Below are 27,897 nucleotides of genomic sequence, written 5' to 3'. Positions count from 1 at the left end.
AAAATCCTCCCTTCCAGTTTCTTTGAAGGCCTAATTTTCCTCATGTTTATTTTTTTGCATTTCAATTTAATGTCATGCCTCTGGTTTTTAAGGCCACGTCTCTTCTTCTGTTCAGTAACCCTGGTGATTAGGAAGAAAAACTTAATTTGCAAGAAAAATCCAAAGAGGCAGCTTTATAAGTGCTGGTGTTCAGAATTACTGTACTGTTTTTGCAGGGGTCTGTACAAGTCACATTTCGCATCTAATCTCTTGTGCCACCATTAAAACAGGAAAATATTGTTTTCTTCATAAGGAAAAAAAAAATAACAGCATTTACATTCAAGAAATATTTCAGTTATATCAAATTTCTGTCAAATCCACAAAGCCTTCACAGGTCCAGTAGTACAAATATAGAATTTATGCTTTATATGAGATAAATCGGATACAACGTGTGATTCCCTGCAAATCTCATTTGTGTGTGAGTGTGTGTATGTATGCACAGTATCACTCTGTACATATTGTGGGTGTATATCTGTATTTATATTTATATTTATATGTGTGTGTGTGTGTGTGGTTGAATTTGTTCATCTGTGGTGTGTGTGCGTGTGTGTGTCTGTGTGTGTGTGTGTGTGTGTGTGTGTGTGTGTGTGTGTGTGTGTAGGGGACAAAGGCTGTCAGTTCTGCTGGATCTGTCACAGCCGTGTCTCCCTGTCTGTGCTGTTATCTAATGTTTGCTGTAATTGGTCAGAATTAGAAATCACAAACTCTTCCTTCCTGAGCGCCTCCAGCTCTGTTCCGCCGTTGGCCAAGGCTCCGTGTATGGCACTTCTTTCCTCCCTCTTCAGGTGTCGACTGAGCAGAATGAAGCCCGGGATGCAAATGATGAACGAGATAGTCCGTAGGCTCAGAGTCAGGCCCAGGTATGCAATCCTGAGAAGCAAGTGCGGAAATCTTATATATTATATATATTATAATTCATTTGATAAAGATTAGGTTTCTTTTCACAAGACATCAGCATCTTTTTTTTTTGTGATTTCGGAGCAGATTTCGATCTGCATTTACTAGCGATGAAAGGGTCCATATTAGTCCATAATGATATCCCTGGGAAGTGCGAGTCATGCTGAGTCAAAAATGTGTGTATCATATCTGTGTGTTCAGATTTTACAGAGTTATGACTCAGAGAAGGAGAACGATTTTTAGTCAAATTGCAGAAATCAAGCACCTAAATTGCCTTCATGAGCTCCATGTCACAGCCTCTGCTGCCATCCCCCCCTGGGGGACAGCCATCCCCCCCTGGGGGACAGCCCTCTGCATATAAAAAGCTCTGCGGTATATTAATGCTAACATAAATATACGGCAGAGGTGCATTAACCTTAATATTCCTCGGCAGTACATTAATGTTAACCCTTAGTGGAGAAAGCCTTATGTTAAGGTCAATTAAATCCCTTACAAAGATGAAAACAGGTGGCTCATTTTAGCTTGAATGTCAATGAGGAACATTTGAAAGACATTAGAGGAGGTGTTGCAATCTAGGCTTTGATATGACATTTTTCCATTAAGTGTTTATTTATTCTTTATTATGTATTGCTATCCAGTATAAACAGAGAGAGAAATGAAGATGAAAGAAGGTCCCTAAAATCCTGACTGTCATGCATGTGAGTAGTACCTGTATGCAGTGGTGTTGTAGATTCTACAGGCTCCTATGCCCCCACACCTCTTCTGACCCCACTTTAGACATGTGGTGTCAATGATTGCGCCAAAGTAGATGGGTGCTGGGATCCCAGCTGTAGGATCAGGCATATTTTTCACAATTAAACAACAGATTCTGCATAGCCTGCAGTCAAAACAAACTTTTTAATAGAGCTCAAACAGTGGAATTTGTGTACTGTATCTGGTAGTTCAAGTGACAAGGAAGTTTGTTAGAGAGATGGCATTTCCGAGGTTTGCATCCCAGTCCTGAGCCACTCAAACATGCTCAGTAGAGGATGGGTTTTAAAGGAGACTTACCGAGGGTGCGTGTTGCTAGAGCATGGAAACCCAAGGCCAGAGACTTCAGCTGTGGTTTTATGCACCTGTATGAAGAAAAAAGGCAGAGCTTTTTCAGGAAATAACTGGTTTAAAAAAATCTCAGCCATTCAAAGTCAATTAACTCATGTTCCTTAGTAGTGTGCAAGTAGTAATCTCTCAAGTTCAGTCAAACCCACTATATGTAAACTATAAACGGTCATAAGATCAAAAAAAAAAAGAAACTGTACCTGCTAAATGTTTTACGAGTCAGGAAATACATTTAGCATGTTTAACTCTGTGTTTCTGCCTAATCGGTCAACAGAGTAATGAAGAAGTGACTTTGTAGACATTTCACGAGACAGTATTAAAAGAAAAACACTGCACATAAAGTAATTTCATTCCTGTGAGGCCACTGCATTCAAACAGGATCAGCTGATATGGAGTGTCAGCCAGCAGAGGGTGCTGTGGTGCAGAAGAATCTATATCTAGCTCATAATACAAGATTTTGGGCTAGGCCACATGTATTCTGTACATATTCCACTGCAATAGCTATGGCAAAATGTACCGTGTATGTCTATTTTTCCCATTTAATTTCTTTAAAATATTGCTTTTAAATGTGTGTGCACAAGTCAGATTGGTTGTGTCTGACTCTGCCTGTTCATCAGCAGTTGTCGGGAAAAGTTTCAGTATACATGTTTCTACAGGGAGCTCCTGTAGCTCCTGTAACCCCCCCCCCCCCCCCCCCCCCCCACACACACACACACACACAAACTGGCTATGCCTTTAGTCCATGAACTGAAATCTCTGCTTAATCGTCTGCAATGCATTTTCAGCTTCAGCTACCAAGTTTAACCTTCCCATGAGTTAATTCACCTAATTAACCAGACCGAGGAGCTTCAGACTGTAGTCACATGGATTATTAGACTTTTATTGACTATTACTGCTCTATTTGACAATGTTCCCTTTGAGAAACGAATGTCATTGATGAGTAACAAAATAATATAATTTAATTATAATTACAACAACAGAGCAGCCAGTCTCTGGTCATCTTGCAAAAATGTTTCTCTGTCACTGTTGTTGATCATCCATGTCTCAGAGCTTTCGAATCTTGTGCACTGACCCACATACAACATATCACACATATACTGCATGCAGAGAGTTGAGTCGCAGATTTCTTCAGTATCAGAAGAGATAATCATTATAGTAAACTAATGAAGGATGCGCACTGTTCACTGTTTAAGCACTGGCCATCATCTAATGTAACACATCATGTCATAGTTGAGGTCAGTTACTGTCAAGAAATGGGCTCTCACTTTAAGATCAACAAGTCAACAAGGCTTTGCCTTGTTTCACTTTGTTTTTCACAGTTGCTTGACAAAGTCACTGTTTATAACATGTGACCCGGAGCCACAGACACACTAACAAACATGTAGCCTTTGCCAATAATTGTAATGACCCTAGTCATTGTGTGTGGATGCCTTTATTCCTATGGAAACACCATAAAAATATGAACTTCCCATGATTCCTGGAAATAAGGAGATCAGCCAGGCATAAGATATTTGAGTGCTAAGAATTATATGAAAAATGTCATTGTAATTGTAAATGTAACTGAATCTTAACATGTCACTGAAGGACTCCAACTTACTAAACACTGCAAACACTGCTATAAATATTGACAGTGAATGTATTTTAGCAACATTTGTTGACTATGAAAGAGCTTCTGAAATCAGCACCATCAGGGTATGTATTTATTTATTTCACTTAAATCTGACCTGATGAGAAGCATGTAGCCTGGTGTCCCCCCAAGGGAGATGATAAAGGAAGTGATGACAGAGAGGGCCAGGAAGTACGGGAACATCCTGTCACAGTCGTCCTTGTGAGGGCACTGACCTGTACTGGCCGTAAAGTTACCAGCTACACCGACACAGCTACAGTTAGAGAAGACCTGGAGAGACATGCATAGTTGCACACAAGTGACCATGTATAGCTGGACATAGACACACACACATATACATACAGCAATATGTGCTTACATACAAATATGCGTGTGGAAATGTCGGTGGTGCTAGAGTTTTCAGTGTTTAATGTCTTTTTCAGTCAGAAAGGTGTAAATACTGAAGTGTAACGAGATTAAGGATGAAACATTACATAGTTAATATTTAGAACCAAAGAAAATTTTAAAGCCTTGAGATATTCAAAGTATTAGCAATCCATAAACCCAGAAGAAGGCTGAAAGGATTCATCTTTATGTGAACAATAGAAAGTAATAATGATCTTTCTGACTTATTGGCAGCGTTCCTCATTTGTATAATAACACTACACGTTGTCTTCTGCGGTTGGCTGATGAGCTGAGCTGTATTTATACTGGTTCAACAAGATGTGGCTGCAGATTACCTCTAAAATCCCTGCTGCAGGATATGCTGTGTGTCCTATTACCAATAATCAATTAAACAACTAAAAGCAAACCATGTGTAGTAGAGCCTGATGTAGCCTGGTTCTGATTTGCTGCCCACATCTCAGATTTTCTTCAGCATTTAAAGTTGTGATAATGAAGTGAAACTCAATAGCCTGGCAAGGGCTCTTGTAGCATCCAATCTACAAAGAAGTTTAAATTTAAATAAATGTTTTCCTATGTTAAAGCAATTATTGGTCATGTTACAGGGAAATGTTAGGCTAACTGTAAACTTGATTCATGCTCACATTTAGGATACATGAATGCATAAGCCTGAAGAGGTGGCAGTGTACAGATTAGACAGGAATTTATGGCAACAACAGTGTGTTCAACAAAACAAAGCTGAATTTTAGGCCAAAGCTGTGCTATTTACAGTAGGCTACTACAAACATATTTACCACCATAAATTAATTTTCCATGTACAGTATTTTTTTTATAGTTTGAGTACCTTGTCAACTTACTGTGTTTTTCCCTGAGCCAGCAGAGCTGGTGCAGCCAGCAAGACAGGGAGAAACATATGTGATGCCATTATCTCCACAAACTGGGTCCCAGTCACTCGCTGAACAAAAACAACCTGAGTTGCAGGCTGTGAACACTGGATGATTATCATAAGATATCCCATCCATGCTGGAAGGAAGAGAGCAAAGTATAACTCAGAGGCAAATATTTACTATTACATACAGGAATGTACTCAAATTTATTATAGTACTCCTTAAATAACTATGTCTTAAAATGCAAAGCTTACTTAGATTTGAAAAAGAGCTAGAGATATATAGATAGAAATTATGTATTGTTTTAATGCGTCAATGTTACACTTAAATGATGTTATTATTTACCATTTATGTAAACATCGTGAGGTGGGGTGAGGGAAAGATGGGATTCATAGATGAGTGAGCAGATAGCTTCTCACTCAACTATGAAAGTAAACAGAGAGTTAATAAGCATTAGGAAATGTAATATTTGATTTACCACAAGCAGTGTTAGGTTCTAATTGTGCGTGCCAGCTTCAGCACACTCACTGCAGGTTAATTAGCACATTGCACCCATCTGGCTGCTTTTAATCTGTTTAGTCAGCGGTGTCACTTCAGTTGTGTCTGCTGCTGAACCTCAGTTTTAAAACTCAGCGGTGCACTGGGCACACACAGCGACTGATTTCTTTGTTGGTCTGTAATGTTATGTCTGGCTGAGTTTATGCTTGTGATCACCTACTGGCTGCCTACTATGTTTAACAGCAGTTTACATGTTCTTGCTTTTTTTCTATTCTTTTTTCTTCTCATGCTGTTCATTCATGTGTTCCCATGGAAACCTTTGCCCATTTGTTGCCAGTTCTGCCTAGATATGAGTAAACTTACTGACTGTTATATCAAGTTTTGTCACACATGAATTAATTACATACATAAAATCAGGTATTAGTTGCATTTGCCAGATGTACCTGAATGTAACAAAGGAGAAACTCAGAGTGCACTTACAGTAGGTTAAGTAATAACCTGTGCTGTAAATCACTGGTTATACTATATTCACTGAATTTGAATAACAAATACCTGTGTTAACCCCAACACACCACGTGATTATTAGAGCCTCACCTGTTGTATGAAAGTGTCACCCCGGCTACCTTGGCATTCTCACAGCTCATTGCGAAGAAGAACAACGACAGGATGTAACCAATCAGGGACGTGCCAAAAGCGAACCTGGCTGCTCCCATGATGTTGAGCTTCAGCCTCTTCATCAGCAGACCTCCAGAAAACATCCCCAGCGCCACAGCGGGGATATTGATCACACCTAAGATTAAGAGTGAAACAATGAAACACAGGATCAATATTAACTGAAATTAGATGTCGCTTTAAAGGTTGAATCTGGATTTGAAAAAAAAGATATACGATTTCATATTGTATCAAAGCTTGGTTACCGTCTTTCTGACACTTGCTAAAGTCGCATGGAACTTAACTACTGAGACACATTCAAAGGAAGAATAAGGCTTCACAAAGTCCTAGTCTCCTTGATCAAAAAAGCTGCCCTGTTTTTTATTTTTTTTAAATCTCTTTTCTTATACCTTCATTCACCATCAATGTGAAGACATGGTCTTTTATCTATACCCATGTCATTAGCTCTGGTCACTAATATTGCATTCTCTTTCATATGCAGCCAGTCTGGTCAGGGCAGGCATCTCCCTTGATGAACCTAGCTACTTTCATCTTATGTTATCAGCTTCGTTAGATATTTTATTTCATATGCAAAGCACTCTTCATATTCACAAAGCTCCCGTCTCTGCAGCTGTAGTGGTTAGTGGGCTGAATTAGAACACAGCCGACCCAGTCCTCCTTTCTTTCACATTATCCTCTCTCCAAAGGTCTGTTTGTGCTTCATTCAGCAAATGTAAAATACCATAAATTAACTGGGGATAAAAATGCTGACTGGTAAATACAATGACATGGTTTATTGGAAAGAAACACTTATAAACAATTATAAACGTAGGCACTTTCAAGAGCTCTTCCTGCCATATGAAGCAAACCGTGCAGAAAAGCCTTCCCTGGGTCTGTTATGTGTTCTGTTATTCCAGGTTGTAGTGTGCCATTAATTCATGTGACCCATGCAGTATTTTTGGAGAATATACCATACCCATAAGAAAGTTGGCCTTTGAGGCAGACTGCCTGAAGTGCTGCTCGATGTACTTGGGCTTGTAGGTGACCATGCCAATGAGAGAGTTCAGCTGGATGATTGTCACACACAGGTAGATCAGATACACAGGGTGTCCCAGCAGAGTTCGCAGGGTTGGAATAAAGTCTGTGGAGGGATGAAAATGTGAGGTGAAACACACGCTTGTTTGCAAATGTTACTAATTACTGCTGTGAAATCATACTTTCCTGTCTAACTACATGAAGTAGTGTAAGTGGTAAAGCCTTGTGACAATAGGAAAAAAAGCCCCTATGTATCAATTTGATGTGATTACAGTATTATTGTGAAGGCATATAGTTTTTGTTTGTAGACAATATAAGACAATCTGGGTAATAAATGGTGCAATCTATGTGTTATTTTCAACCATTTCGCTCTATAGCCCATTCATTTCTACATAAAGGGGCTTTATACTTATAAAACATTAAATCCATCAATATTTATAAACACAACTACAGCGAGCATTGATGGAATCTGAAAAATTTATTTTTACATGACTGCAAACCTCTAAACCCATCCTTACCTTTGGCCATCTCTATGAAACTAGTATGTTTGTCTGCTGGATACTTGTGCTTCAGAAGGGGAGAGTCTTTGATGAAACTTGTCTGCTCTGGTGCGCACTGGTCTGGGCCACGGGGCCCAGATATGGGAAGAGAGCGGGGCAGGAACCAGAATGGAATGGCAGAGAGCAGGGTGATGACCCCAGCTATGAGGTAGCCCAGCCACCAGGCCCCTACCCAGCGGGCATCTGATGGGGTGATGGTGATGGTTTCTGTGTCGAGGAGAACAGAGGGCGAGAGATAATCAATGCTCATATAAAGCTCAGGTTGCTTACTTAAAATAGGTTGCACATATTTGTGGCTTATGCTGTATGGTTTAGTAGAACAGTTTTCTAATGAGAGATGCAGTTTTTGAATAGCTGAACAGGCTTTCTCTGGCCCATTGAAATCTCTTTCTACTTGACTGAATAACCAAATAATAGAATGCAAAGATGAAGCACTGAGTACATATTTGCCATTTTGGTACAAACAGTCTGTATTTGGTCTTTTCTTTCTTCCTTATCTTCCTTGCCATCCCAGTTTTGTCTTTCTCTCTCTATTTTTTCTTGTTTTCTTTCCCTCTCCTCTGTCCTTTCTTCTCCTACCTTTTCTTTGTCTTTTTCCTGCTTCCCTTTGCTGCACTGTTTGGCTGTAGCATTTGTCCTTCCTCTACCTCACCTGGCCTCATTCATTAGCTAATTGAAGCAAACCCTGCACACCTGTTCTGAGTCTTTGAATTGTGCACACACGGACTGTGGTCCACTTGTTGTATCTGATAACATTGTGCCTCAGTTTTATGAATGAAAAGACCTTTTTCAGAGCAGAACATTTTGACTTGTAATGCCATTAAACATGCAGGTGATACTAACAACATTAATAATGGCTCCTTAAAATTAAAAATGCATTCTCGTTTAAACTCACCCATTTTAACAAATCCGATGTCCACATAGATTTTGGCACAAAGGGACCCTAACAGGTACCCAAACACAGGGCCAACCACCGAAATGGTCTGCACACAGCCTAGGATATGATAAACACACCCCAAGAGACGCACAACACACAAACTGGTTAGGACTTTGGCTATGTTGATCGAGAGCTGAGATGCTGTGGATAATACAGAACACTACACAGACGTTTTACACACAGTGAATTTACATGCATATTGGTTTACATTGGTTTACACTAGATACATGTTTCAAACCTGTTTTAAAACCCTCATGTGTTTGGAAAAGACTTGCTAAGTAAGCACGTTCTTTTCAGTAATACTCATAAGCTGCTACTGTGGAACACCTAGGATTTACTGCTTTGGTTGTATTTGAGCAGAACGCCACGGCTGCACATGGCCAAATTGTGGAATTATTGTGTTTGCTGCTTCGTGTGGGAGCTGCAACCCAATTTTTAATTATTGTTTTATGCAGTAAGCAGGCCACATGCTTATTCTTTTCAAGGACTTTTGCCCTAAAATTACCTTTTTTAAAAAAACTGTTTTTGATGACATTGTGAATTTGAGGTTCTCTGCTAATGAAACACCTTTGTTGTCAGCTTTATGGACTTCCAAAGCTCATTCTTTTCTTAAGTCCAGGAGTAGAAACAAAACAGTCCTTTTAGCATTTGTTCCCTAGGGTAATGAGGATGAAGAGAAGGCACACTCTGTGCTTCTTGAGTGCAGAGTGTGCCAAGGGGGATGTGTTGGTGATGAGTGGCCATTGGCATCAGTATAAGTTCAGCTGAATGCATATTCTAGAGCTTTGTAGTATTTTATCAAGCACTGTGACTTTCATCTTGCTACGCCAATGTCACGGCTGGATCACTGTGTTTGTAGATGCGGTGAACTGACCAGTTACGGCCTTGCTACCATATACAACGTACAGTATTTGTTGCTATGACTGTGATCTACTCAACATTTTTAACAGTCAGACCAGCAACAGTCAGGACAGAATATATATGTATATAGTTTGCACTATCCACATTCAGACTGACCCATTGCACTATTGGTATTTATGAAAAAAAAAAAGTTGTTGTTCTGTTGGTTGTGTTGTTCTGTACTGACAGCAAAGAAAAACCAGAGTCAAATTCCTTGTTTGAATGGCCAATAAAACTGATTCTGATTCTGAGAACGGTTCACTGGTCATATATCTTGGTCATTATTTTACACATGACCTTACAGAGTACAGAATGTACACTGACTTACATTGTACTGTAAATTGTTCACTGCAGGGTAAATACAGTTGTATGGAAATTTAACTAACATTCAGCTGACTTCTATACAGGGCTCCTGTGTACTGCTTGTCTATGGTGTAGCTATAAACAGAGCAGTATACATTGCCCTGCCGGCGTTACTGTGTGTAACAGTATTATGTGCTATATCGGCAAAAATATACCCCACATGACAGGTCAGTGATAAGAAACCTTACTTATATACTGTAAATATTGGATACGGTTGAGAGCAGGAGTCTGTAGAAATTCCATTTTACAAATCATGTGCATTGACTCAATATAATCACTTATATATTTTTTTCTTTTACCTTTTCTGAACAGTCAGTAAGTGTATCTCTACCACTGGTTGGCACTTTTCTTACCCACATATAGGGCAGCGTTCTCCTCAGTAGCAAAGTCATCTATATAAGAGATCCCAAGAGGTTGAACTGGTGTCTCTCCGATCCCCCGCAGGACATTTCCCAGGAGCACATAGATCCACATAGACAGATTGGACTCGCCTTCACAACCTGAGGGAAGGGAAGAGTGTAATTGGACATCTTTACATGTCTACACTAGCGTATATATGTGTGTGTAAACGCTCACTTGTGGCTGGTACTTCAGGCAGTTTACCATCTTGGGTCAGGCCAGATGGTGAGCCCATTGTACACGGAGAGGGGTTAACTGTCGAGTTCACTACCCGCCTCACTGATGTTTCATACTCATAGCTGTACACAAAACACAGATTGAACTGTTAAAAAACAGGGGGCAGAGATAAAATTTGACATTTTACTTGGTTATAGGACACAATCTGTGTCAGTTTTACTGGAAGTAGATTTCAGCAGTGAAACCTCCAGAAGCATCAAAAGTCTAGACTCACTGAAATGGCAATACATTTGAGCTGGTATAGGTTAACAGTTATAGTGCTATACCAGGAACAGCAATGTATCATGGGAAAATAATGGTGGCATCTGTGTATGTTATCTCATACTACTTCCATAAGAAGTAAGAAAAATAGCATAGGCTTAGAAGTTTTTCTGTGGTATTGATACAAATCTCCTGAAACACAAGTATAACATGGACTTGATGTAATCTTGTGTCATTAAGACTTTATCTAACTGGTTAGTGATGAAGTATTTGATGAATCTTCATGTGGATATGAATTGGTGCATTATTGTTTGGCACAGCTTGTAAAGGAATGAGACGCACATGGAAACAACAGCTTCACTACACAATTTCTGTCTAGCCCAAAGCATGTTTTTATTTTTAATTACATTCTTACGGGGCTGTTTAATCTGCCTCAATCAAAAGATATGCAAAAATATACATCACATTTTGTGCCTCCTGTGTAGCTGTTACTCATGTGTTGGAAACCCAAGCATTTCTTGTGTTGAATCAAAAGGCATTCAGATGTTTTTTTTAATTTTTTTAATGCATTTAAAAATATATTAGTATCTGGGTGTATGTGATATAGTTGAAGTCAAACATGAACCAGGCCCACTGGCTCCTTGTACTCACCGTCCAATGATGAAGTGAGGCAGAGCGATGATGAAGGTGCCAATGGACATCAGCACACAACCCACCGCAATGATCTTTGGCCGGTGGAGCTTGGCCCCAAAGTAACTGACAAAAGCGATCACCAACAGATTACCTGAAAGGATGGAGGAAGAACCGGAAATATCATGGATTTAGAGTGTTACTGTACAACCCCTTAGGCTGAAGAAAGAGAAGAACTGAAGTAAATAGTTTGAGAAGTAGCAGATCATTGACTGATGACATTTGTTTTATATATCTTTTTCTGTGACATTGTGTGAAATCCAGATATGGCTCTGTACAGCATGCTGGCCACGTACTTGCCATTAATTGCTTTTTTTACAATTATGCTTGGATTTCATTAAGTGAAACGATGGAGCTCTTGCTTCAGATTAAAGCTGCGAGCTGGTGTGCACATCCATAGTTTGAAAGGCAGATGAGGTTGCATTCTCACACGTGATGCATTATTATCTGCAGCAGGGTGTCACAGCAAATGTGTTAGATAGCATGAAAATTAGGAACGTGGCCATTTCTCTGTTGTCACCTTTCAGTGCATTTTGTCTGTGATCAGCGGCATGGAAGCTCCATTGTAAACGAGGTGGAAAAGTGGCCTAGAAAGATACGCCATGTTGCCTGACCTTTTTCAATTGTAAAGGTTCGTTTGATGGGCTGACGTCAAACCCTCCAACAATCCTTCAGTTGTTGTCACTTATGCGTGTGTGTGTGTGTGTGTGTGTGTGTGTGTGTGTGAGAGAGAGAGAGAGAGAGAGACCAGCACTGTGAAATACCAAGTACTTACGAGTAAATGTGCCTTTATGTGTAGTTATAGGAAATTCAAAGAAGTGCTTAAAGCTTCCATAGTATTCTACATGGTAATTACAGTAACTACTGTAAAAGAACAGTAAGTACAGTGACTGTGTGTACTACACCCAGAGTGAAACAGCAGTTGTTTGTTCACTTTAAAACTTATTTCACTGTGTTTGCTTTAAATGTTTAATCAAGTGTGCATAGACACCATTTTCAGATGAAAAAAAAAAAACTGTAAATAAGTCCCAGAAATTACAAAGAATGATTCATGCAGCATATGTACAAGTCAGCGTATACATCAAGTGGGTCCAGTCAGCAGAGCTCATCTACCTAATGTGATCTCTTTAAAGATCATCCAGCGTTATTACTCTCTCCTCCCCGATCTCGTCTTCATTATTCTTTATTTTCATCATTTCCCACTTCTCTCCTCTCCCTTTGTCTTCCCCCAGTTCTCCTCTCTTGTTTCCTGCACTTTCCTTTCCTTTTTTCTTTCCTCTTCACGCTGCCCTGCTCTGCCTCTATGTTGCCCTGGCAACGGTCCTATAGAAAAAGCTTGTTGCCTAGGCCACACGAGTGAAGCAGCTTTCACAGGAGATGGAGAGATGGAGGGAGAGAAATCCGCTGTATTCAGCTCTGACTGCACTGGAGGTGTCATCCTCACCTTTTCCTCTGGCAAATACACCCCACCTCCATCAGAGTATCAGCAGGTTGCACACTCCGGCATATTATTATTGAAGAAAAATGTTAATTATTCTTCACTACTATCGTATCACCCTGGGCCCAAACTGCTTATGTGACATTAAAAGAACAGAGGTAGAATAGCTTATAGTGAATGACAACTTTTATCTTGTATGAATCATGTTTCTTTGGGTCTCATCTCGCTCTGCAAGCTATGTATGATTTATAACCTACAAGAGACACTTCCACTGAATGGCCTAGCCTTACATAACTGACCTAGAAACTGGTCAGGGGACACTCTTGGAAGACATTTTGCATGACGTCATCAAGAATTTCTTATTGCTAAGAGGAACCACAGATATATATACATTAGTTATGGTATGTATACAGCAGTTGTGTAAGCCAAGTCTACTAACTAGCTGCACATTTTCATTAATTGAATCTGCAGTTTGGTCAAATAATTTAAATACAATTTTCATTCTATGATTATCAGACTACCAGCACTATGAATTTCAACTTGCCATAGATAATAGCACAACATACAGGACAAGTCGTACCTGAAAACCTGAAATTAGTTTGAAACACAGAAAATAATTGATTTGGATATTTAAAAACAGTGCATTGTGGTATCCTTGATACCTCATCATGAAGTTAAACAAAACCATTTACTAAAGTTTAGACTGTGTTACCTGCAGTACTGATTTCATATTGCACTCATTAAATATTGTCAGACTCACAATGGACAGTTTTTTAAAAAAAATATTGAAATTAATGCAGTAAAACCAGAAATGTTGCCTCTTTTCTATTTCCTGTTGCCAAAACCTGGTGCCTACATTACCCACAATTCAACTAAACCGTCAAAAGTTTTGTCAGAGATTCTGGTGTGTTATGCTAGTAGTGTCAAATAGGGATGAGGAGCAGGTTACTGAGGTAACCGACACTATCTCAGATTACATCTCTTGAGGCAGTTCAGATTTCTCACAGCTCCCTCTGGACGCAATAAAGGCTTTATACAAGATTTTTTTCACATATGCAATAATACTCCCCAGCACCTGGAAACATTGGGAACTTTGATATGTATACAGCACAGTCACCCTTTTAAGGATTCATGTATTGATGTTTAGATTGATGCAACAAGAGTTGATACAGATACAGATATGGTGTCTCATAAATCATTAATAGTATCATATCCATAGTGTCGTTGGTTATAGTGTTCTTGCTCAATACTGGACCGTATACCCCTATTAATCATTTAGACCCCAAAAGATGGGTAAATAGTGCTCATGTTTAAAAATGCTGGAATTATCCTTTAAGATAACCTACATTTCCAGCAATATTGGTCATGCTTTGCAAGAAAAGGGTATGCGATATTTTATAAATGTCTGAACAGAGCCAGGCAGTTTGTGTTGCACTTACAAAACAATATTATTTTTGTATTGCCCAAAGGGTCCATCTGCTTGTAGCTGATTCACATGTCAGATAAAAACTGGTGAATGCCAGATCATTCCCAAGTATATTACTCAGGGAAAGCTGAGATTAAATTAATAGTATAGAGAAGTTATTGCATAACAAAACCTTACAACTTCTAGAGTCTGGCTGTCCACAGCAAAAAGAGAGCTTGGAGCCAGTTATGTCCCTGGTCGACACTATGACTCACCACGCACACACACATACACACACACACCCCTCTGTCCTCTTCTTGAAACTGATGAATCCTTTATCTGCAGCTTGAATATCTCTCTGACCCATTCATACTTCTGTTCCAAAAACAGAAAGGGAGAAGGGAGGGGCTACCATGACACAGAGGCTCCAAACAGAACAACAAAATAACAGCAGTGACTGGCAGGCCTACTCACCTATCTCGAAGCTCCCGTCAATGACACCTATTAGGTAACTTGGGATGTCAAAGCGCCTCTCCAGCTGAGTTATTGTGCTCTTCATGTAGCTCCCCGACAGAGCCTTTGCAAAATAGGCAAAGGACAGAGCCACCAGAAACATCTGGGGAAAAAAAAGAGATGAAAAAAGGAAAGGGAAAAAGAAACAAAGAAAGGGAGTTTAGGTTAATATGTCCACGAGTGTTAAACTACAAATGAGCAAATGCAGTGTTTTAACCTTATTATCACTTGTAGTTATCTCCTCGATTGTGTGATGTTCACACGTGTTTTGTCCACAAAGAACGGACAGAAAAAGAAGCACTTGTGTGATATCACTGTGGTTGCTACGATGCATGAACTCCCCTCATTAACCTACTTTCAGTGGTCCAACATTCACTAATTAACAAGTGCCAGCATCGTAGGAATAATGAGGTTCAGATGAGGGAAGGGGTTTAGAGTGGGAGGAGAAAGGATGGAGATGAACACAAACTGTAGGTTGGAGAGCAAGAACCGTCAACAACAATGAGAGAATAGCTGGCTTATATCGATCGGCCACAACATTAAAACCAGTTACTGGTTCCTGGTTTTCACAATAAAATAAGCCAAAATCATGTGTGACCAAAAAAAAGAAAAAGTACTGTCTGTACAAACTCTGCCAACAAAACTAGTTGAGATGGAGAAGGAATCCCTGCAGATCTTTTCTCATCTTGTTTTAATTTGTGCTATAATGAAATTGAAGAGAAGTGAGCAAACGTGAACAGTGACTGGGCCCAGATCAACAATTCTCACAGTTATGATTAGTGGTACAAGCTCATCCTTGTCCTTTGCCCCACCTCCCTGCTCTCCCTTTGCCACAGTTGTGTTGTATTTTCTGCTCTTGCACTTGGGACTTTTGCAGTCTATTCTCCAGCTTCATTTTGCTGTCAACTTTCGCCTCCCTTCTTGACACCAGTTTTTCTGCATGCCGCGCTTGAGCGAGCATGTCCATAGATATCCTGTCCATAGATGTCCTGTGTTGAGTGTTATACAGGGTTTATGAACCAGTTTCTTGATTTCTGGATACAAGCTCACCACAAAGAAGTTGTTCTCTCGTTGTTTGTATGGTCTGCCAGTGTTTGGGTCAGGTGATTGTGTAAAACCACTGAGGGCTTTGATGATTTTTGACCATGGTAATCTATAAAACTATCCACAGGCTTTTGTACAAAGTCTCTTTCAATACCCCAGTCCATTCATTCTGCATAATGGTCTGTCAGTCTCTAAACCTGCCACGGCTGTTTTATTACTTAGCAATCAGTCCAGTCATATGGAATGTCTTCTTTAGGCCAGTCTTCTTGGACTGCACCCAATTTCAAGTAAATATTGTTGACCATGAGTCTCTATTTCTCCTGCAGTTGGGTAATGTTTCTGGATCAAGTCCAGAAGCTGAGCTCCAAACGTAGCACCTCCAGCTTCTGAGGGAACAGGCATTCCCTCAATGACATCTCTCAAGTCAGCTGCTGTTGGTCGGTATAAATACATTGTCCCTGCAACTCTGGGATTAGCTACTTCGACCAGGGTTGTTGGGCAGAGGCAGGGGCAGATACAGCTGGGCAGACCCTCCTCAGGTTGGGCTGCCATGGGTGGTTTATCAAGTTTTCATTCCCATGCTGCATTGGGAGGAGGTCACACCCAGAGAGACAGTCCAGGTCACGGTCAACTTTGCTTTAGATCTATGACGTTTGAAAACTGTGAAATGCCCATACAGATATATTACAACTGCATCAAACATCTTGGGTGACTAGTCATAAATGTCACTGCCGCTAGTCGCCCACTGACCCACATACTTCCATTCTTTTGTGTGTGGCTTTGTTAAAGACATGTGTGGATCATTATGTTGTTTGAAAAATCTTTTAATCTCATCAGTCTTCTATACAGACAATGCACAAAACCCTTTACCCCATAGTAAATGAGCACCAGTCAACAATCCTGACTCTTTACCCTGTCCATCTGCTGTGTGTGTGATGAAAGGCGCGAAATTCAAATCCCCAGTGTGCATGTGATCCATCCCTTTGCATGTAGACTGGGTAGTGGTAAAAGACAGAGGCATCACTGGCGGAAACCACGTTGGACAGGTCCATTCCAGGTATTCTGGTCAGCAGTTCTGCTGTAAAGATAGAGCCAACTGGATCCATGCCAGTTATTGCTCCACAGGCCCGCCACTGCGGATGCCACCAGAGACACCCTGCAGGTTGAACAGGACAACAAGACCAATTGCTAATTTAGCAGACTCCAACATCACCCTCCAAAACCATTTGACAGCCAGCAGGATGAGCCCGAGAGAGCCAGGGCAGACAAGAAGAAGCTGACAGACACTGCCCTGAGCGGTCACAAACCCACTGGGAGTATGTGATGCACAGTAGTGCTCAGCACTGCTGACAATACGCATATATAGGTTTAAAAAAAAGAGAAGTAAAGGCTCTGTAGCTCCTCATACCAACACAGACATATCCAGGCTGGGGACACTTTAACAGGATGGAAATACCTTAAAGCACTTTGATCTCATCCTTAAGATGGTTGTGAAGTTCCACCTTTCTCTAAATTTCTGATCTGACAAGCAGAGAATTATCTTAATTGGCATGGTCACAGACTCTTTTAGCAAAGTGTGGATGGAGATGTTTGGTACTGTGCCTACCCCAAACACATATAGCTACCCCATCTGTAGCTAGATATGTTTACATTTACTGAGGATATGCACCATAGGGGGTTTTCAGTTGATTCAATATGATTACTTAGACTGTCTTAATCATTTTTAAGGTTTAAGTTTGATGGAAGCTTTTGATGTGTAATCAGTTGTACATTAAAAGTTTCTTTTCTTATTTTAGTCAGCACAGAATGCTAAAAGGGTTAAGATATAAGATATGGTTCAAGTTCTTATTTCAAACCTGATGGTGTTTGGTATGCTCTGGTGTTTCTGTACGTGTAGCCTGATATACATGAGAGCTTTGATGTACAGATGAATAGGTGGTGTTGTACAAGGAAAGACTGAGCGATATGTCCAGTTCTGCACTACTGATTTGGAAAGAGAGGAACACAGCAAGAATGAAAAGAATTAGGTACTGTTTTCCAGCTAATGAGCAACTGTACTGTAAGGTGGAAGAACGCTTAAAGAGTGATTTGATTTTTTATTTACAAATTTATCAAACGGGAAAATGTGAGGGAAATTCCAGAGATAATCATGTGTCTTCCAATATGAGAATGTTAAAAATATACAGTAAATCTGCACCACAACAGGGTGTGTGTCTGTAAGAGTTTAGGGGATGTTTGAGATTTGACATATGAAGGCTAAGAGAAGAATAATGAAATCTTAGGCCAAGAGAAAGTCATTGTATGTTGTGTGCTGTATCAAATTACTATAAGAACTGAGCAGGGACAACCCCTCCTCAGTCATTTCTGTGTAGTACTGGTGATGGCTCTTGCTTGCAAGAAGTAAATATCTATCTATAGATAACAGGAATTCTTGTCTGGACTATGCAATAACTGATTTCCAGTTTCCACAGCATGACCAAAAGGTTTAAACAGATTCATTCATGGCAGAGCTACAAAACACCTGAGAAATTCAGAATTTCCTTATCAACACCAAAGTAGGCCTAAAACCAACTCAGAGCACAGGGTGTTTTTTTTTTGTTTGTTTGTTTGAAATGAAATAAATTCCTGATCTATAATGAGAAAACGTGATTAAAATGACAAAATTGGTTGACTCTATTTACACACTTCATGCCACTTCGAAGTGATATTGTTCGAAAGTATTTCCTCTCACAACCTCTTTAGATAATCTCAAATGTGATCAGTCTTTAAAAAATGATTAGGTCTTTATGATCAAAAATTGGCTCTTGTGATATATTTGAACCGACATAATGCAATGACTGAATGTGAGCCAAATCCTTAACAGTGCTGCATTTCACTTATTTGGAAGTTATCTAGTAATTCTATGGCATAGATCAGAGGTTCCCAACACAGTTGACAACAACTCAATCATCCAAAGTACAAAAAAAAAAAACTTTAAGAACCAACATGGAGATTAATGGATACAACAATAATATGGACTGTGTGATCACAGGGCACCATTCCAAGGCTGACCACATTTCCACTGCTTCCTTAAGGTTTTGAGGAATTGAGAAAGTTATGATCTTGCCCCGAAGTGTTGATCTTGTAAAGATACGAAGCATTTTGGATTCAACAATAAAATATTGTCAAGCCCTCTAGATTAAATGAGGACATAAATCTCTCTCTTATCACCAAATTTCCTTCTATATTTGCTCTGTGGTTTATGACTGTGTGTTGCATTTATATTCCCTGGGAGATTTTGGTATTGAGTAATTGGACAATGAATCCCCAGTATATCATGGAATAAGCTGTTTTTAATGAGAACACAAAATAAACTTTCTAATTGAAATTTTTTTCCTCCCTGGAGGAGACAGCTGTACTAAACTGTCAGGTCATTTGCACCTTCAGTGAAGAAACGGATGATGCTGAAATATGCTAGTCGCTGTGTACGTGTTAAACCCAGCTTCCTGTGAGATATGCCAGAAATGAGAACAAATTGGTGTTCAGGAATGGTTGACTAGTTTGATCTAATCTGGAGTCACATGTTATGTATATACATACACATACACATGCCTATAGGAGCAAATCCCCCCTTTGGTTTGTATTCTCTGTCTCCTGTGACCTTTCCACTTGTCTAATGAAACAGAAAACAAAATCTGTATGGTGCGCTGTCCACTCTGCTGTCTGCTATCTCTTTCCACCCTACAGTATTTCTACAAGAAATGTGTTGCTGATTATTTTTGTTTCTTGAGGTAGCACGGATTATGTTAGGTATCAAGCATATATTCTGCAGAGAGCTTACTCCCTTTCCTTGCTTCTTTCTCTTTAGCTTCTGCATTCTCCTATGCCCTCATTCACCCTCCATTTTCGCTTCAAATCAAAGCTCTACTTGCTCCTTTCTTGCCAATTTGCATGACGAAGAAATGACAGTGGTCTCAGTGCAGTGGTTTCACTGAGCACTGTGTTTAGACAGAAGAAGAATAAAACCATTGTGTTGTCTATAGACAAGTGCCTATAATCTATTTCTGTCTCCTTGAGTACTTGTTAATAAGTAATGGTTTGTAGCCTTGGTCATGGTTCTTGTACGGCATCTGCCCCCTTAGTGGATATCCAGCACTGACGTAAGAAAAGCAGTGCACATGAGAGTCACATTACACAAATGATCAGGCAAAGACCATGGTCATTAAAAGAAGGATGGTTTTAGATATAACTCACCTATAGTATAAACATACAATTTATATCCCAACAAAATCACCCATTAAGTGCAAAATATCAGTCTTGAGGATACAGTTTGACCTTTTGACCATTTAGTGGTAGCTGAATTGGAAGCAGCTGACTATACTACCAGTGCTGGTAAAAGCACATTAACAAAGTTAGAGAAGGAGCTAGCTCTTAGTAGAAGTCTTTTTAGCAAGAACAACAACAAATTGTGAAATAATCAGGAGTTTGTGATACTGTAAGAGTGACATCTTGTCTTATCCCTGCACCTCTCCTCGTACAGAGCGTCCATTTACATGATATGATGTGAGAGGGCCCGTCAATGCAAACAGACCTCTGTTGAGATCATGCTGACTACCAGTTCTTGCTGCGGGGAAATAACAAAAGTAGCTCATCACATGTGGCACAGTTTCCTAGGGGAAGGGGAGAGACTTGTGAGCAAGCATGCATACACGTATGTTTCCTTCCAAAGCAAGGGAAAGGCTATTTCCAGTCTATCCTCATTCATTCAACAAGGTAAAAACTTGTTCTCTTGGTCTTGATTACTGTGAAATTAATAAATAATTTAAGTTATCCTCGGTTTGAGGGAGGAAGAGAAAGAGGAAATGTCAGAAATTCCAGTGGTTGGTTGCTTCTCCAAAGCTCCACAGAGAGCCCTGAATGTATTATATATACGATGAATACACAGATCAGCTGGTTTTAATGTTGTGGCTTATCGCTGTATAGGAATATATCTGACAGCAGTGGCCCCCCAATGGGAATTAAGCCAACAACACTGGTGTCACATTCTTAATTATACTTTTAAAGCTGTATGAGGAAGTGCATTGTGCTTGAGCTGACTCAAGCTTTTGCACCAACAAAGTGTCAGTTTTAGTGACCATAAGCAGATTAGTTCCTGCTTGTGCCAGTTCAGTCATTTACTGGCTCACAATGACACTGTTTGTACCAGAACAGGTAGCTGAGTAAATTACAGACGTAAGCTTGTAAAAATCATTGTGATATCAAAGATACTTTATTTTTGCAACTCTGCATTTCTTTAGATGGCATAGCTCATAGAGTTTACTCATCATGTAAGCTTTTAATGTGCCATGGTGAGGACCACACTGCTTTTAAAAGAAATGAGAGCTAAACGGTGATTCATTTGGCTGATGCCTGTAGGCTCCACAACTATGATCCATAATTTTTTGTCAGTTATTTGTAGTGGTATTTTGTTCTTAATCAACATTTTAATCATGTAAGTGACTAAAATAAGAATCCTCATTTGTTCCAACTGTTTAAATCCTTAAGAGCTGCACCATCTCCACAACGTGTTTCACAAAAACAGAGCCCTTAATGTGCACACTGCGAAACCCTGACCATTCCATCTAGGAAAAATAAAAACAAATGAAAAAAAAATGTTAAGGAAAATGAAACAGCAAATCTCATTTAAACTAAGAAAAGTAACTCTTTTGTTGACCATCTCTGAAAGATTAGTCTTAGTGGAAAACCACTTCTGTGGCAGTATAATGCACTATTATTTAATTTTCTGTAGTTACAATACAGGCACTGTCCCAGTGAAAATTGTTTTACTTGCACTGAATGTAAAATTATTTTTGCCTTGTGTCCTTCTGCTGTCAGAACACACGTGTGTGTGTGTGTGTGGGGGTGGATTTCGTTACTTTCGGATAGAGAAAAGCTAGCTGTTTCTGCCAGTTTCCAGTGTTTGTGCTAAGCTAAGCTAACCAGCTTCTAGCTGTAGCTTCATATTTAGTAAATTGATATAAGAGCAGTGATCTGATTCTGTACAAGAAAGTGAACAACTGTGTTTTCCAAAATGTCAAATCACTGTTTAACAATTAAAACTTTCTTTGTAAAAGAACCTAATTAAAACTTTGTCCTATTACAAATAATGGTGATAAAGTATAATAAAGAAATGGTCTCGGCTGATGTATTTTGATTAGCACTGGTATGACTTTTAGAGAGCAACACTACTGTAAATATTAGGTCAAAAGTGATGTCATTATTTTCCTTACCGAGCAATTAAAGAAAGTAATGCATTGGTAATAGAAATCTTTTTCTGAACAACATCATGCTCATTTTGGGATTTGCAACAATGGCATGCATTGTGCCATTTTCATTGTGTGCTTTTAATTGGTGCTCTACCAAGTGTTAAACAAGCAGTGGCCTCATTGTGATTAAAGATCAGTAGAAAGATATTCACATTAAATCTGTGCTTAAATTTAAACAAAGCCTCCTTGTGACCTGTGACCCGTTTGTTTTCTTAGCTCACTGATGTCACACACACCTAATACGCTTAAACTAACACAGGAATCTGCCACATACACACACACACACACATAGTTTTCTATTGTTTGTAAGCGTTATGTCCAAAAGTGGAAAAGAAATAATTATATAATACATAGCAAAATTAGAGAGGGAGTTCTGAGATGGTGTTTGAAGCAAGAATTAAATAATAATAAAATTAAAAAAAACAGGGACATTGTTGCTCTTAAGTTCTGGTCTTATTGGTGGAATTAACAAAAAGCAGAGAATAACACTGAGCACCAGATTAGAGTCGAAGCGGGCTGTGCCACGTCCCACCCAGCCGGTCAGGGAACCAAACAATTCTGAGAAAAAAATAAAAGCTTGTCCTGCCACCGCAGTCTGTATTATGATAAGCCGCTTGAACACCATTGTCTCACATCACTTTCATGTGGGGAAAAGGCAATAAGAGTGTCTGATCTCATTTAGGGCTTTACTAACTTTCATGTTGTTGGCAGAAAATATGGTTTCAGCCAACTGACCCTCCACTAAAGCCCTCCATAGAACGGCCACTTTCCAATCTGAAATTAGCAACCGTACCGAAGTGGGGGAGGCCTGCCAAGGTTTCAGAACAAGGGAAAATGCCAAAACAGTGTGCATATAGAACCCACAAGCCCAACAGCAGATATCCTCAAATTTTAAAATGGGGGTGTCGTATTTTTCGCTTTTTCAAAGCAAAAAAACTGAAGAGGAGACGATGTCGGAATGTGAAAGGTAACAGTCAGCGCTGAATCCATCAATCCACTAGTAACACTAGTTGCAAGACCGAGTTCTAACATGCAATATCTTTTAGTAATTTGTGAATGGGCGTCCTAGTATCCCCTATCCCAGTCCCCTATCTGCTCTCTCTTAGCATGTCCAAAAGAGGAAACATCATGGCAGCTCTTGAAAACCTCTAATAAAAAGGTTGGCATGCAAATCAGAACATTGTGGTTCATAATTAACAATATTAAACAGATCAAGTTTGAAAGGACATAGCATTTCATTGTCAGTAATAATTACTGACTTGTTTCTATTGTGCAGCTATTTGATTTGAGCTCTAGGTCTACCCCTCTTTTCTTTGCCTTGATCTGTCCAGGGCCTGTGGTCTTGACACTAGCGGCAAGGCTATCATAGGTGGCTCTCCTGGAACATATTCTTTTAAAAGGCGCTTGACATAAGACAGGGAGACCCTGCAAGATGACAAGGTTACTCATGTTATGTTGTCTGTTCTCACATTCTAGAGCTACTGACTCAGAAAAAAGTGATAGTTTTTTCTACAGTAGCTATACTTGTCATTTTCATTCAACACTATACAGACGTGCTGGCTGTGATGGCAAAATCTGGAAAATTGCCAGGCTGGTTTGAGCGTGGTGTTGGTCTAGCTGTGCCAAAGAGAGGAGGCTGTAAAAGAGAAGAACATTGCACAAATTCTTAACTTGATATTTTTTGTCATTTTGACATTTACAGAGGCACGTCATCTCACAGGCAACCATGAAAAGGAACTGTTCTACAGATGCATTTACCCCAGAGTTTCTAAACCAAAGTCATGTCTTGTGTTACTTCCACTACAGCACCTATGATCAGTTCAACAGCTTTTCAAAGTGCTAAATGATATTATTGCCCCGCAAACACAGACTCCTGTCATGTACAAAATGGTAGACATCGAGATCTAAAAAATGCCCTTTCATAATGAGTTTTTACTCACACTAATAAAACAGAGACAAAATGTCGATCACACATTGTCAAAAACAAGTGATCTAACTCCTGAAAATTAGGGGATATCCCTCAATGCATCTGTAAGGTTTGAATAAAGGCTGAATAAAGTAATGATAAAGTAAGATAAACTGTTCATCAAAATATAGACTTCCAGCAACTGCAACTTCAGTCAAGTCCTCTTTTTTCCCTGATGGCTCAAACCACTATCAAGCGGGTACTTTCTCCAAACCAAGTGACATGGGAGCATTATCCTGGTATACTTTAAAAAATGTTGAAGTGCAATGATTTAGTTTTGCTAGCAATGGGCTAAAACACACTGTTTATGAGATAATAAAAGCTGTAGGGAGTCAAAACAATTTATTGACCTACCCTGCTGTGCAAGAACATTGCTGTTCCTGTATATGTTTGTCCTGTACATGAATTGCCAAGACGTGGGGAGCCTGTCGCTTGCACTTGTCCTCTTCATTCACAATACTCCGCCAACAAATTATACTGTGAATGTAGCTCTCAAATGTATATTGCAGTCTTATCTGTCTTCTTCCCTCTGATATTTCAGAACTATTATTCCATAAATTTGCTATTATTTCCCTAACTGACATGCACACATAACAAAACAGCCATAGACACATCATGGGTTAATTGTAAAATTGTAAAAGTATTGTAAAATTGTAGAAGTAAGATTGTGTTATTTCTTCTTTCAAAAGTTGTACATAGTCTTATTTTAGCATCAAACTATAACCAACAAGAAATAGTCAAACACTGACATGGCTGACATGGTGAAATGGTTCAGTGTTTCTCCTACGTTCCACTCAAGGCAGAGCTCATCACATCTGAGTTTTCAGCGTCACAGCAATTTTCTTTGTGTAAAACTGCTTAATACATATTTATCACTAACTAGCCAGCAGTTGCTCTATCATTCACATCACAGAAGGAGCCCTATTGTTTTCTGTTCTGCTATGTTCACTTGCTACAGTAAGCTAATGTTAATACATAAAAGTTGATACTCTCTCATCCCTTACTGCGTGGGCTTCACGTGGCATATGTTTTAATTTGAAGGTACCTTAGGAAGTAAGGTTGGCAGTGGAGGTTTTTCAACAGTTTTTGCCCAGGAGCTGACTTGAAACTTTGCAAGGACTAATCAGATTTTATTAAATTCATCTGCTGATTAAAATCACATGATGCGATTGACAGCTCCAGAACAGCCATTGAAAGAACCTTGTTTGCACTTGTTGTTTCCAAAGTTAAGAATGAACTCTGAAACTCATCCTTTAATCCAACATGGATGAGAAATCACTGAAGTGCTAAGAACATGACATCTGAGCAAACTCCCTCCGCCGTTTAAGATCATGTGATATGACTAAAAGCTCAAGAACAGCAACTAGCTGTCACTTTGGGGTGTGTTGGGGTAGGAAGCATTATCAGAATCAGAATCAGAATAACTTTATTAATCCCCGTAGGGAAATTCTTACTGTTACTTAACTCCCAGTTGAAAATGAAGAGGAAAATTGCACATAGTGTGTGGTAAGAGAAAAAATTTCTAGAATAAATAAGTGAAGTGAAAAACAAAATAAAATAAAAAATAAAATAAAAGTATAGTATAATGAAAATCAAGTAAAAATATTGCAATAACTCCAATATCAAACAGAACAATATATACAAATAATAGAAAAAAATAGAAAAAATAAAACATCTTAATATTTGCAGATATGTACATGAGGTTTGTGGTTGATGGTTTAAAAATGAAGTATGCACAGTATACATGAGTCCGTGATTCTTACAGTTCAGAATTATACAGTTTGATTGCAACAGGCAGGAATGATTTCCTGTGTCGCTCTGTTGTGCAGTGTGGAACAATGAGTCTGTTGCTGAACGAGCTTCTGTGACTGGTCAGCACATGGTGGAGAGGGTGTGAAGGAGAGTCCAATATTGTCCTAACTTTGGACAACATTCTCCTCTCCAACACTGTGTTCATTGAGTCCAGTTCCTCCTCCACAACATGGCTGGCCTTCCTGATGATCTTATTGAGTCAGTTAGCACTGTACAGCCTTGCATTCTCCCAAATGAATTCCGGGAAAAGGCTCATACATACGAGTGGTACCCCTATAAAAACAGTGTTTGTTTACTGGCTACCTGATACTATCTTGTGCTATTGGATAACACTCATCAACTGCTGACACCCAAGGGACCTACACTATGTCCCCATGTGAAGGGTTTTGATGGGAACAGATTAATAGAAGAACAGAAGCGTGATTCAGTTCATCTGCCATTCTGCTAATGCCTTTACATTAAGACAGAGAGGTCACGGGTTAAAATGTACAGTATCCCTCTTGGACACAGAAATTCTCCATGTGGAAGTGACTTGTTAGGCTATTGCTGTAATTTTGTTATTTGGTTAGGGCTGATGTCCCCATGCACAAATGCATTCCAGCAAATGTACTAAGTGAGCATATGACTCCACAACACATACACACTCTACACAGCAAATACAAAAGAAATAGAGTAAGCGTTCAAAAAGACGGTGAGACAAGCAGAATTTAGCAGCCTGTTGCTGCTTGTAAACGCTCCCAGTAAACACGCACTTGTGTGTTGTACTCCCAAATCACTAGAATCACTAGTTCGTTTAAAAGATTCATTTCCCAAATTGTTCTTGACTCCAGCTCCAACTGAGTAGTCCCACTCACTGAACTGAAAACCAACAATAATCCTCATGATCCCCAGTTTCAGGAACTAGAAGTGATGTCACTTTGACAAACACACCAAACTCCATTTATAATTCTTGATATTTTAAGTTTCCTCACAGAATATTGGAGATTATAGCTGGTCTTCAACGACTTTTAAATCTTTTTAACTGTTTTAGAGTTCGGCATTACTCTTGAACTTGCTGGGCCTGATTCCGACTGTTAGACCTGCTGACTTTCACTCAGGGCTCACGTTCACTTTGCAGTACGTTCAGTGAATGAATCACAGAACATCACAGAATGAGCCATTCAAGTCATTTACTCATTCACACAGGGTGACTGTATCCCTGCACATTCACTTGCAATGGACCAAGATCACAACTGAACTGAAACAGATCGTTTCAGAAAGTGATTCATTTTTAGTTTGTTCACCCAAAAGATTCAAGTAAATGATCCTCTTTTGTGTGTGAAGCCTATTTTTTCTCTTTATTTTAACTGAAAACAAACTGAACTAAAACTTTGCTCAGCTGACCATTTATGAACTGAATGTGTTTTTTTTAAACAACAGAATTGAACTGAACTAAAATGAACTAAGTTGTATTGGAAAGAAAAACCCATTACTGACTTTTGATTTTTATTTTATGGTTCTTGAGACTGAGGGATTGTCTTATTTATTTATTTATTTATTTTTAACAAACCGGTTTGAATATGTGAGAATATTTGCTTAAAAATTGTGTTGTGTTGTCCTTTAATTTATGCTCAACATGTAGGGTGTAAGTGTATTTCAGTTTGCATCCTTCGTTGAGGGATGACTAAAATTTTTAAAGACAAACTGACATGAGACAAAATCTTAAATGCCAGGAGAGAGACCTGGCTGGCACTCTAAATAGACAAAAGTAAAATATACTAAGTCAAACCGTCACAGCATGTTAGCTCGTGTACCTTCAGGCTGGTGCTGGGAGAGGAACGTGGTTCTGTGGCCGTGCTGTCACTGCGTCCATTCTCCTGTGTGCGTCCTTGCTCGGCTCTCTCCTCCATCCTTCAGAAAGTTCTCTGTGTCTCCTTAGCAGAAGTCTCCCACGTAATGCAATTTCTTGGCACTGATGCATGCAACCCTGCAAATGGATAATTCAAGCATGTGACCCACTTCTCATCCTCAGCACAAAAACAGAAACATGTCTACA

The 27,897-nt window shown here is 39.4% G+C and overlaps 1 protein-coding gene across 1 annotated transcript; it reads right to left on the bottom strand.

The window, feature by feature from the left end:
• Positions 1–671: 671 nt before the first annotated feature.
• On the bottom strand, positions 672–27,751 carry LOC121187111 (solute carrier organic anion transporter family member 1C1-like). The gene is made up of 14 exons (XM_041046224.1): positions 27,656–27,751; positions 14,718–14,859; positions 11,362–11,494; positions 10,450–10,571; positions 10,227–10,373; positions 8,569–8,667; positions 7,632–7,880; positions 7,055–7,219; positions 6,022–6,217; positions 4,900–5,065; positions 3,759–3,931; positions 1,987–2,051; positions 1,646–1,763; positions 672–909 (listed from the first exon to the last, which is right to left on the bottom strand). The coding sequence occupies exons 1-14, from the start codon at positions 27,749–27,751 to the stop codon at positions 672–674; spliced, it is 2,109 nt and encodes a 702-aa protein (XP_040902158.1).
• Positions 27,752–27,897: the final 146 nt, after the last annotated feature.

The sequence above is a fragment of the Toxotes jaculatrix genome, chromosome 9 (genome assembly GCF_017976425.1).
Source record: "Toxotes jaculatrix isolate fToxJac2 chromosome 9, fToxJac2.pri, whole genome shotgun sequence".
Classification (NCBI taxonomy): domain Eukaryota; kingdom Metazoa; phylum Chordata; class Actinopteri; family Toxotidae; genus Toxotes; species Toxotes jaculatrix.
This window is presented reverse-complemented; position numbering and strand designations above follow the sequence as displayed.

Bases quoted from the DNA above. Each gene is read 5' to 3' on its own strand.
- LOC121187111 (XM_041046224.1), bottom strand. From the start codon at position 27,751: ATGGAGGAGAGAGCCGAGCAAGGACGCACACAGGAGAATGGACGCAGT. The intron at 10,374-10,449 runs GTGAGCGTTTAC...CCCTTCCCTCAG, and splicing joins GCCTGAAGTACCAGCCACAA to GTTGTGAAGGCGAGTCCAAT. The intron at 2,052-3,758 runs GTCAGATTTAAG...TTCTTCATACAG, and splicing joins GGCTACATGCTTCTCATCAG to GTGCATAAAACCACAGCTGA.